Source organism: Macadamia integrifolia, chromosome 7, assembly GCF_013358625.1.
Source record: "Macadamia integrifolia cultivar HAES 741 chromosome 7, SCU_Mint_v3, whole genome shotgun sequence".
Lineage (NCBI taxonomy): Eukaryota > Viridiplantae > Streptophyta > Magnoliopsida > Proteales > Proteaceae > Macadamia > Macadamia integrifolia.
The window spans coordinates 28,236,807-28,248,492 of record NC_056563.1 but is presented as its reverse complement, the minus strand read 5'-3'; the positions used below and the strand labels follow the sequence as shown (position 1 = coordinate 28,248,492).

The 11,686-nt window shown below is 44.1% G+C and overlaps 1 protein-coding gene across 1 annotated transcript; it reads left to right on the top strand.

Annotated features, from left to right (window-relative positions):
- The first annotated feature begins 6,306 nt into the window (after positions 1-6,306).
- Positions 6,307-8,953, top strand: LOC122084877 (cytosolic sulfotransferase 7-like). Its single transcript, XM_042653299.1, has 3 exons — positions 6,307-6,389; positions 7,522-8,372; positions 8,594-8,953. The coding sequence occupies exons 1-3, from the start codon at positions 6,307-6,309 to the stop codon at positions 8,713-8,715; spliced, it is 1,056 nt and encodes a 351-aa protein (XP_042509233.1). The 3' UTR covers positions 8,716-8,953.
- The last annotated feature ends 2,733 nt before the right edge of the window (positions 8,954-11,686 follow it).

Here is an 11,686-nt window from a genome sequence, read left to right as displayed (position 1 = left end):
GTCTACCGCCACCACGACAAATTTCCTTTGTCTCGTGGCCAGGGGGAATGGGCCTAGGATGTCGATTCCCCACATGACGAATGGTATTGGGCTCGATAGAGCTGAGAGCTCGGTAGAGTGTAGCCTGGGAATGGGGGAGAACATCTGGCACTTGACGCACTTCTTGACTAATGATTCTGCGTCCTTCCTCATTGTCGGCCAGTACAGACCCTGCCTTAGCACTTTATGTGCCAAGGGCCGGGCTCCCAGGTGTTGGCTACATCTCCCTTCATGCACTTCTCGGAGTGCGTACTCGCCTTCGGCAGGGTCCAGACACTTGAGGTACGGCATGGTGGACCCTATTTTGTACAGTGTCTCGTCCTTCAGAAGGAAGCGTGCTGACATCATTCGTACTTTCCTTGCCTCGTCCCTATTCTCTGGGAGCTTTCCTTTCTTGAGGTATTCGGTTATGGCATCCATCCAGCTATGGCCGTGTTCGCCTACAGGTAATACCTCTCGGGGTTTTTCGGTACTTGGCTGTGGTAGCACTTCGAAATACACCGATCGCCCGAGGTCAGTGAAGTCGGAGGTGGCCAATTACGATAATGCATCAACACTAGCATTCTCTTCCCGTGGCACTTGCCTTATCTCAAAATCCTTGAAGGCTGTTATTCTTTCTCGCACTATCTTCAAGTACCCAGCCATCCTTTGTTCCTTGGCTTCGTAGTCTCCATTCACCTGTCGTACCACGAGCTGTGAGTCACTATGCACCACCAGCTCCTATACCATCAAAGCCCGAGCCAGATTAATTCTGGCTATTAACGCTTCGTATCCGGCTTTATTGTTGGAGGCACCAAAGTTGAACCGTAGGGCGTATTCTATCTTGAAACCCTCGGGGCTGACCAATATGATTCCTGCACCGCTTCCTGCACTGTTGGAAGCACCATCCACGTACAATGTCCAAGCCTTTTCTCCTCGGTCCTCGGTAAACTCTTGGGGATCATCAGGGAGTGTCATCTCAGCGATGAAATCTATGAGGGCTTGTGCTTTAATTGCGGTTCTCGGTTTATACTGGATGTCGAATTCTCCCAACTCTATGGCCCAGTTTATCAGGCAACCGGACATATTCGGCCGCTGCAGTATCTTCTTCAGGGGCTGGTCCGTGAGTACACATACCGTATGTGATTGAAAATAGGGCCTCAGCTTTCTTGCCGTTGTTATCAGGGCATACGCCACTTTCTCCGTCTTTTTGTATCTTGTTTCGGCATCTAGCAGGGTTCGGCTGACGTAGTATATTGGCCGTTGTTGCCTCCCTTCTTCCTTCGTCAGTACTGCGCTTACCGCCTCTGCCGATACAGCAAGGTACAACTACAAGGTATCCCTGGTGTTTGGCTTCTTCAGCAGTGGGGGTGCGGCCAGGTACTCCTTCAGTTGTTCAAAGGACTTTTTGCACTCCTCCGTCCATTCAAACTTTTTGGTCCCCTTCAGTGCTTTGAAGAAGGGCAGGCACCTGTCAGCCGACCTAGACATGAATCGCCCGAGGGCGGCGACCCGACCGGTTGGCTCCTGGACTTGCTTCACATTCTAGGGTGATCTCATATCCCGAATGGCTTGTATTTTCACCGGGTTGGCTTCAATTCCTCTCTCCGAGACAATGAAGCCGAGGAACTTTCCCGAGGCTACTCCGAATGCACACTTTGTTGGGTTCAGCTTCATGCCGTACCGCCTCAGCACCTGGAATGCCTCTTCTAAGTCTTGAATGTGTCGTTCTGCCTTCAGGCTTTTTACGAGCATATCGTTCACGTACACCTCCATGGTTTTGCTGATCATCCCCTTGAAGATTTTATTCCCTAACCTTTGATAGGTGGCCCTTGCGTTTTTCAGCCCGAAGGGCATTGACTTCATAGCAGTACAGTCCCCCCTCGGTCACGAAGGATGTTTTCGAGACATCAACCTCTGACATCTTGATTTTGTTGTACCCCGAGTACGCATCCATGAAGCTCAGTGCCTCGTACCCTGCCATGGCATCAATGAGGAGGTCTATCTTCGGCAGGGGGTATGCGTCCTTCAGGCAGGCCTTGTTTAGGTCGGTGAAGTCGATGCAAATCCTCCACTTTCTGTTTGCCTTCGGGACCATCACCACGTTGGATATCCACTCCGGGTATTGGATCTCGCGGATGAATTGGGCCTTCATCAACTTCTCTACCTCTTCGTCTATTTTCTACTGCCTTTCGGGGGCGAAGGTCCTTTTCTTCTATTGCACCGGCTTCTTTGTCGAGTTAACATTCAGATGATGCTCTATTACCCCTCGGTCTATTCCAGGCATGTCTGAAGCCGACCAGGCGAAGACGTCAGAGTTGTTTCGAAGGAATGAGACGAGTTTCTCTTGTTGTTGCCTTGGCATTGTAGCCCCGATCTGAAATTGCCGAGCGCTATCCCCCTCTTCGGCCTCGACTTGTACCAGATCCTCAGTCGGCTCCCCCCGTTGATAACTGGCATCATCGCGTAGATCTTCTATTGGGAGCGCCTCACCCGCCTTTTCTCTTCCCCACAAGGTAGTGGCGTAGCACCTCCGGGATGCCTCCTGATCGCCTCGACATTCCCTGACACCGTTCTTGGTTGAGAATTTCATCTTGAGATGGGGGGTGGAGACGATGGCCTTTAGCAGGTTCAAACCAACCCTCCCTAGTATGGCGTTGTATGCCGAGGTAATGCCTACTACCAGGAAGTTGATCATGACTGTTACTTGGCGATCTCCGGTGCCGGCTCTTACTGGCAACTCAATCGATCCTTCCACTTTTACTGGGACGCCGGAGAATCCCTACAATGGGTGCTCGACTTTCTTCAACTTTCTCTCGTCCATGCCCATCTTCTGGAAAGCTTCTAGGAACAGGATATCAGCTGAACTGCCGTTATCCACTAAGATCCTCTTCACTCTGCAATCCGCTATGGTCATGGTGACTACCAAGGCATCGTCATGCGGGGTTTGCACCCCTTCCAGATCGTCGTCTGAGAAGGGAATAACCGTCCCCGTCCTCGCCTTCTTGTTCAACCATTCAGCCACATGCATGCTTCTCGCATAAGCTTTTGCTTTCCTGGCCGAGACTAAACTTTCTCCAGTGGCTAGGCCTCCACAAATGGTCGTTATAACTCTAGTTAGGCTCTTATTCTCATCTCGAAGGCGATGGTTAGCTTCCTCGGGTGTCTGGTCCCTTCGCCGTTCCTGATTGCCTCTGCGGGCAGGCCCCCTTCTTTCATAGCGGCCTCTGCCATCTCTCCGACAGTTATCCCTACGGTCATTACCATCTTGGGCATCATCCTTTTCGCGGTTTACGAATCGGCCTAAATATCCTCTTTGGATCATTCCTTCTATCTCCCCCTTGAGGTGCCAACAATCTTCGGTGTCGTGGCCGTGGTCTCTGTGGAAGTGGCAATATCTATCCATATTGCATCTCTCGGGGTGCCGTCCCATCTTCCCTGGCCACTTCATGGCCCTGGCATCCGGGGAGTCCTTTATCTACATCAGTACATCCGTTCGTCTCCGGTTCAAGGGCGCGTATTTCTCAAACTTCCTCGGTGGACTAGGTGCCCGACCGTGCTCAGACTTTCGTCTTTTGCCTTCTTCGGAGGGTTTGTCGTCGCCCCTTGAGATCCTTTTTCTTCCCATCTTCCTTTCGGCTTCGTCATCGGCTTGAAGAGTTTCTTTCATCTGGATGTACTTATCGCACCGGGCTCTCAGCTCGTTCAGGTTCCTCGGTGTATGCTTCGCCAAAGACCTTTTCAGCTCCTTATCCTTGATGCCTCCCAGCAGGGCTGTGAACTCTTCTTTCGGGTCCAGACCTCTGATCGTGATCTTCTCTTGTTGGAAGCGCTTCATGTAGTTCCGTAGTGATTCTCCTTCATGTTACTTGACATTGGTCAAATTCAACATAGTCTTCTGAAGGGGTTGGCTACTGGAGAATCCCTTTATGAAGAAGTAGCTTAGATCGCTGAAGCTATGGATCGACTTCGTCGGCAGACGGTTGTACCATAGCCTTGCCGCTCCTCTAAACGTCAATGGCAGGGTGCGACACATGATGTTTTTCGAGACTCGATGGAACTGCATGACCACCTTGAAGCCTTCCAGATGATCGACGGGGTCCCCAGACCCGTCGTAGGTGTCGTACTTTGGCAGGCGAAAGCTGATCGGGAGCAGGTCCCTCATGACCTCATCAACTAGAGCCGTGTCATTAGTGAGGTCTAGCTCACGAGCTCCCGTCTGATTTTCTGCCACCTTCTTGATCTCATCTTTCAGGTCCAGGATCATCTGCTTCAACCCCGAGTCCTCGTGTCTTTGTTCGTCTCCTTGTTGTGGTTCCTTATATCGGTCTCCGGCGGCACGCTGCGTCCTTCCCCTGGGTGCGGGACTTTCCCCCGTTGCTTGGTTTCGAGGATTACAACCAGACCTTATTGATCCCGTACTGCTCCGGTCCTCGTCTCGAGCTCTCACGGGCTGGATGAGGGGGCCTTGTGGTGCTCCGCCGGTCTTCTGAGAGACAGCTTTGGAGACCTCCTTCATTGCCTCGGCCATTCGGTCATATTTGTCCTGGAGGGCTTCGAACTGCTCTCTTGTCACATATTCCTGCGCTTCAAGAGGGGGCGGAGGATTACTATCTCCGCGCACCGAATATCCGACCGAACGCTGGTACCTCACAGAACCTTCCCGATCGTCGTTTAGCCTTTCTCGTCCATTTTTCGTCGAGGGAGGGAGCCCTCCTGAAGGTTCCTCCTCCCCCATGTTTATGTTCGATGCTGCTCTCGTCTTCTTACGATTGTAGGTTCTCCCCACCATTACTGTCATTCCCACAGACGGTGCCAATCTGTTGCTGCCGAAATTCCGTATGAGCTAATCCTGCACAAGCACAGACGGCAGAGGCTCGGAGCTTTGTCCGGGGTTAGTCCTCTGACACTCAAGTTAGGGATCAATCGCACAGTTTTTGTTATAGGAGTAATGGTGTGGGTAGTAATGCTTACCTTTTTCCTTCTTCTCGGGCCCTCTTATATAGCTTTTAGGGTTTGGGTTTCCCTTCCCTTGGAGGAGTCCTCCTCGGGTCTACCTTCTTTCCTTATAGAGTTCTACTCGGATACGTCCTATCCCCCTTTGTGGGGATATTCCCTTCACGCGATTAACGTGGTAGAGTCTTTGCAGCCTCTGTCAGGTGGGTGACACGTGTCCTTACCCTACTGGGAAGTTGATTTGGCCATATCAGTTTCGATTTCACGGTTTTAAACGGTTTCGATTTATTCCGTACGGTTTCTAAACGGTTAGCAATCGGTTTGCAAGTTTATTCACATGTTTACTAAAAATTGCTTTTGGTGATAAACGATTCAATCTTGAAAATATGAAATGCAAACCATTATGTTTTGTTAAAACAATCAAACAACTAAGCAAAATAAAATATTTTAATAGAAAATAGTCTCAGGTGCATCTAACAAGTCAGTAAGTAATGCTTACAGTAGGGATTTTCTTCTTCTCTCCACCGTCCCAAAATAATGTTATAATATTAGAAAATATATATTTAATATGCCATGGTATAAGCAAAAATTGCATTTTTATCAGTATACATTCTATTTAGTGCGTTGAATTAATTTAATCGGCATTCCAAATAATGAGCAAGCTACCCCTAGAATTAATTGCAGGCTTGCAATACTCAATCTTTGAATCAAATGAGATACTAATGATATTTTGCAACCACCATATTTAATCTTTAAACTGGTTAATCGGATCGATTTTGACGGTTTAAATGGTTTGGTTTTCACGGTTTCAATTCGGTTTAAAACCACGGGTTAAATAGCTCGGTTCGGTTTCAATCCGTTTAGCTAATCAACCTGAAACTTGAAACCATAACCGAACCATTTATTAAACGGTTTTGCAGTTTCGATGTAAACAGCTCGATTCGGTTTCAATAAATTGTTTCAGTTTCAAATTCACATCCTTAGCTAGAAGTTCATCCCCGATACAATTAGATCGAAAGTGCTTGACTTAGACCATTCGAGACCAAATGGAAAGGCCAGACTGTTGATGTAGAATTAGTACAAAGTGTGACCACATGCATATCAATAGAACCACGGTAGAATATCATAAATAGGAAAAATTACACCCCTTCTGAACTAATTAAGGCCTGGTTACATTTTTTACATTTGTGTTATCAAAAGTTACACAAACCATTCTTACATTTAAAAGGGGCTGATGACACATCACGTATCACTAAAATCCTTCAATAGCAAAATGCCCTTAATAGGTGTGAGATTACCTTTATACCATTTAATTATAACAAGAGGGAAGATATGTCTAAACTTCTCTATGAAAGAACGAATCTATCATCTCAATGTTCATCTTCTACCTCTGAACTTCTCATCTTCGATGAAGTGTGAGCAAACCTTGCTTCAATGTTTTCCCCACCAATGAAACTACATAGTTGAATCAAAGGAATTTGGCACCGACAACCTGTGATTCGAACAGCCAAATAATTTTGCCTACTTCGTCCTCTACCTGCTCCTCTTACGAGAACTACCCTCTAAACATCCAGCTCAGATGCTCCAAACTCGTCCCCAAAGTAGACCAGTTCATGAATAGGATCATCGCCAAGCATAGAACTCAAGTTCGTGAAACATCTCTTGCAACCGGCAACAATAAAGATGTTGGAACTTGCTTAATGTGCTAGTAATAATATATAATCTTTTTATTATTAGTGGGTTGATTTAATTATTGCTTTTTATAAACCAAAATGACAAAATATTTGGTTGTTGTTTGATAGACCCCTCTTCCTCTTTTTAATTTGGGCTTGTAGGTAGTGTGGAAAAGTTCTAAAAAAAAAAAAGATGGTACGATCAATTTCATGTCCCTAGTCAATGGATTTGGAATCTTTTTTCTCTCTCTTCAATTAATAGATTATAAATTTACGAATCAAGAACTTATAATATTGTTCATGTATGTGAACCTAAAATCCAAATTCGAAAAAATTAGGCTTGATGGTTTTCCAAGATAAGCTTTAATGTTGCACGATCCATGTGAGTAAGTGTAGACACAATAATGGAGCTTTACCAAAAAGGAAAATGACACTAATGGGGCTTGATAACTCACAAGTCACACCCCCCCCCCCCTCTCTCTCTCTTCAACACACACACACAAAACATGTTTGGGTGCCTAAGCACAAATATCGTGCTCATTTAAAAAAGAACCCCGAGTGCATGAGGTTTTGGTCACTGCCAGTATAGAAAGAATCATAACAGGCCCGGATCCTCTCCCACGTGTTGAACCCTTTAATAACTTCTCACACTATCCATGGGTGTGGGGATCGAAATTTGCCATAACGTCCCAAAAGCTCTTTCTTTCCAGTCTAGGACTTAATGCCTAACTATAAAAGCGACAACCCTTGCACTCCCAAATGGTTATGGTGATAGAGACCACCAGTTGGGCACACACCCTTGAAAAAATTGAAAACCTTACACCAACAATGGCAGGCTATACTTCATATAAAATTGCTTTGTGAGCAAAACTAGAGAAGAAGAGGAAGAAAATGAGAGTTCCTACCGGAGGTACAATAACCTCATTTCAAACCTTCCAAAAGGAGAAGGTTGGGCATCTGAGAATCACATCGTTCATTACCAGGGCTTCTGGTATGCAGATATATATTGCCCAGGAGTACTCGCAGTCCAAGAACACTTCAAGGCTCGCTCTAGCGACATTATCATTGCATCCACCCCAAAATCAGGCACTGTATGGATCAAATCCCTTCTCTTTGCCACTGTTACCCGCAGTATGTACTCCCCCACGTACAAAAACCATCCCTTGCTCATCGACAACCCCCACAATCTGGTGCAATTTCTAGAGTCAAGGTTTTTCCAAAGCAGATTGCCTGACCTTGAATTGCTTTCCTCTCCCAGGCTCTTTGCAACTCACATACCTTTCACGTCGCTGCCACAAACCATGATTGATTCTTGCAGCCGGATAGTTTACGTTTGTCGGAATCTGAAAGATGTGTTTGTTTCCATGTGGCATTTCACAAACAAGATCAGAGCCACGGTCTCAAAGCCACCTTTGACTGCCATGGAAGCCTTTGAGAGGTTCTGTAAGGGGGTTTCCCATTTTGGGCCTTTCTGGGATCATGTGTTGGTGTATTTGAGGGCTAGTTTGGAAAGGCCTCAACAAGTGTTGTTCATCAAGTACGAAGAGTTACAAGCAGACCCCGGTATTGTTTTGAAAAGGGTAGCTCAGTTTGTGGGGTTCCCTTTCACTTCTGAGGAAGAAAATGAACAAGGGTTGGTTGATAAGATCTTGAGGTTGTCCAGCTTTGAGAATTTGACTAGTCTTGAGGTGAACAAGACGAGGATAGCCCCACATGGCCTTGGACATGGATTAAAATCCTCTGTTTTTCTCATCCCTGTTTTTCCTTTTTTTTTTGCTACCTGCAGAACACGACACGTGGACAACAAAGGATCCAACGGTCAAGGTTGGGTGAGGATTATTACATCCGGTGCGTTGGTCTAAAAATTGTTCACGTGTCGTGTTCTGTAGATAGCAAAACAAGGAAAAATAGAGATGAGAAAAATAGAGGATTATTTTCCCTTGGACATGAGATTTACTTTAGGAAAGGTACGGTTGGTGACTGGGCAAACTATTTGACATCTGATATAATTGAACGAATTGACCAGATAACAGAAGAGAAGTTCTATGGTTATGGCCTCAAGTTCTGATAAGTATTCTACAGAGATGATGGCATCTTTTTACCTTGTTTGATTGCAGTTTGGTTTCTTGGCTCTGCTTATTCTTTCCGTTGTTTCAGTGTATTTCAAACTTGTGCTAGTTGTTCCTTCGGTTGACCCAAGTATGTTCCTTGAGCTGCGGCACTATATATAGATTGTGGTTTTCAGTACAAGCAATGCTGTGTATAATTATCAATCACCCTAAAATAAATTATTATATTTATGCCTATCTACCTATATGCATTTCTTAAGTTTTTTATTAGTAGATTCATAAGAAAATATTAATTATGAGTTGTACAAGTCCTAACCCAAATGGGGTAGCATAGTTGATGAGCGACGAACTTGGTACGAGTCGTAAACTCGAACGTCCTAAATTCAACTTCCACTAGACACACCTTGGGTCACTCACACGGGGTGTTTAGTACTATTCACTACTTTCAGGGAAGAAAGAGAGTTTTTTGTCAAGGAACATGGCCCTTGTGCTAATGCAGGGCCAATGAAAATGCACATTAAAATATCAACATGGATAAAACTTTAGGCTTTCATGGGGTTAGGCGCTTATTTCACCCCACCATATGTCTAGTGTAAGGGCCACGCAATCATGTAGAGTCTTATTCCATTTTAAATAGGGATGTTTGCCTCAAAATTTCCATTATCATTGCTAAAGTCCTCTACGCCAAGTAAACAAGCATTTTTTCGGTAAAGTAAATAAGCATTGAAATCTATATGATTTTGAAACCATATTTTCGGATTCAATTTCAAGATCACCCCAAGCGGCAACCTTGGCATTCATCTTGAATGAGTCATTTGACACTATTCGAGAAGGACACACAAAATCACAAATGCCATAGAACATGATCGTGGGTCATTTGCAGTTTTACTACATAATCAATTTTATGAGCATTTAGGAGTTCTTTATATTATGAAAATTTTAGAGGTTTTCTATTACATGAAAAGTGTCTAGAGTTTAAACCCCCCACCACACCCACCCCCCACTCCCCCCCCCCCCAAAAAAAAAAAAGTGCCTAGAGTCAGGATACAAGAGGCCCAGCTGCACGGATCCAAAATGCAGAAAGTCCAGCAAGCTATAATGACTAGGCTGACTTTGACAAATTTAAGTACCCTAACCCAATCTCAGGGAGGCCCAAATCCTAGTGATAGGCCCATGGCCCAAAGAGTAGTGAAACATTTACGGTAGTCTATAGTGTCTAAATACAAAAGGATCTTCCTGTGTCACACGACACACACAGGGTGTGGGTGACACAGAGTATGTTATCTTGCTAGACATGGGTGGGTGGGTCTGGTATCTGATCAGCTACCTTTACCTAAAGCCTACCGACTCTTTCACAAATGCCTTTCTCAACACTCTAATGGCAGCATTAAGGGGTATTTGTAAAAACAAAAGAACACGTATTGTCATAAAATTATATGTGAAGCTTTCACGTACCATGAGATGAACTATACTAAGTCATATTCCAGATGGCCACAGCACACACATGTTAAAAACTAAGGCACCGTTTGATAACGTTTCTACTGTTTCTGTGTCTAAAAAATAGAAACAAAGAAACGGCTTTTCACGTTTTCAGAAATAAAAACTGATTTTTTGGTGTTTGATAAACATGTTTCTTGAAACGTTTTTGGCAGACATAATGCCACTAAAAAATCCAATAGTATCATCGGATACCCAAAAGGGAGAGAGGGTTCAGTTGCCTCTTTTTAGGTTTATATAGTTGAGAGATTTATCGGGCTCAACAACCTTTTTTTTCCTCTCAAATTTGTTTCTAGAAATGACAAAATAAGTCTGACTTGTTTCGTAAAGTCGTTTCTAGAATTGTAAATAGGCATAAATTTTGATTTATGTTTCTAGAAATGAGTGAAACAGAACAACTTTATTAAACGCTTTTTAGGATGTTTCTCCTTTTCTGAAAACAAAAAAATGCAGAAACGCCAGAAATGAAACGTTGTCAAACAATGCCTTAGCCGCTAACATCCAAGAAAATGCTCCAATTGATTCTATTATATAGTAAAAAATATATCTTCTAATTTCTTGAAACTTCAAAGAGACCTTTTAATCACTTCTTATGAAGCATGTCATCTATAGCATATCATACATATTTTGGCATCTATCTCTGTACTTGCATTTGTTTTCAACGAATTGAGAAAATCATGGTGAGCTTCTTATGGGGAAAAGGGAGAATATGGTGACAAACACCATTAGATGAGTTGGAAAAGAGTGTGCAAACCAATAAACAAGGGCATCTTTCCTCACGAATTTGGTGCATCCATCATAAACAACAGACCAAAGCTTAAATATTTTGGTTTCTAAATGGATAAGATATTAACTTATGATATTATTTTATTTTATTTATTTTTTGCTACGAATATTAACCTATGAGATAGTTGTAAAGTCCTTCATCATATGAACTTGATCATTTGGTAAGTGGTCGCGATCTTGATGTCACCAATAAATGCAATATAGCAGGTAACAAAATTAAGGGGAAAGGGAAGTTGTGTGTCTCATCCGTACATATTCCAATATACCTTTCTCAAGTAACAAACAATGAAACCCACACTAATCCACTCTATCATATTCTGATCATGGGCCTCATGTGAACCGCATATGAATGAAAACATTCTCCATGGCCCATACCCTCATTGTGGTAGCATGCAGATTAATCCTATGAACAACCAGACAATTAAGGGGAGAGAGAGAGAAGAGATGGACACCCTTATCAGATTGTGATTTCAAAGGGTGAGCTCACACGGGTTTGATGTGAGCTATGGTGCCTAGCAGAATTTAACTACTATCAACTAATTTTAACTGTCCTGCAAAGTATCGTCAAGTGGATGGGAGCCCACGGCCTTGCTAAGAGAATCCATGGCGGACACTTTGGCACTTTTGTGGGCTAAAAAAGTGAGGGCCTTTATAACAATGAACCCCGGTTGAAAATTCAAATTTCAA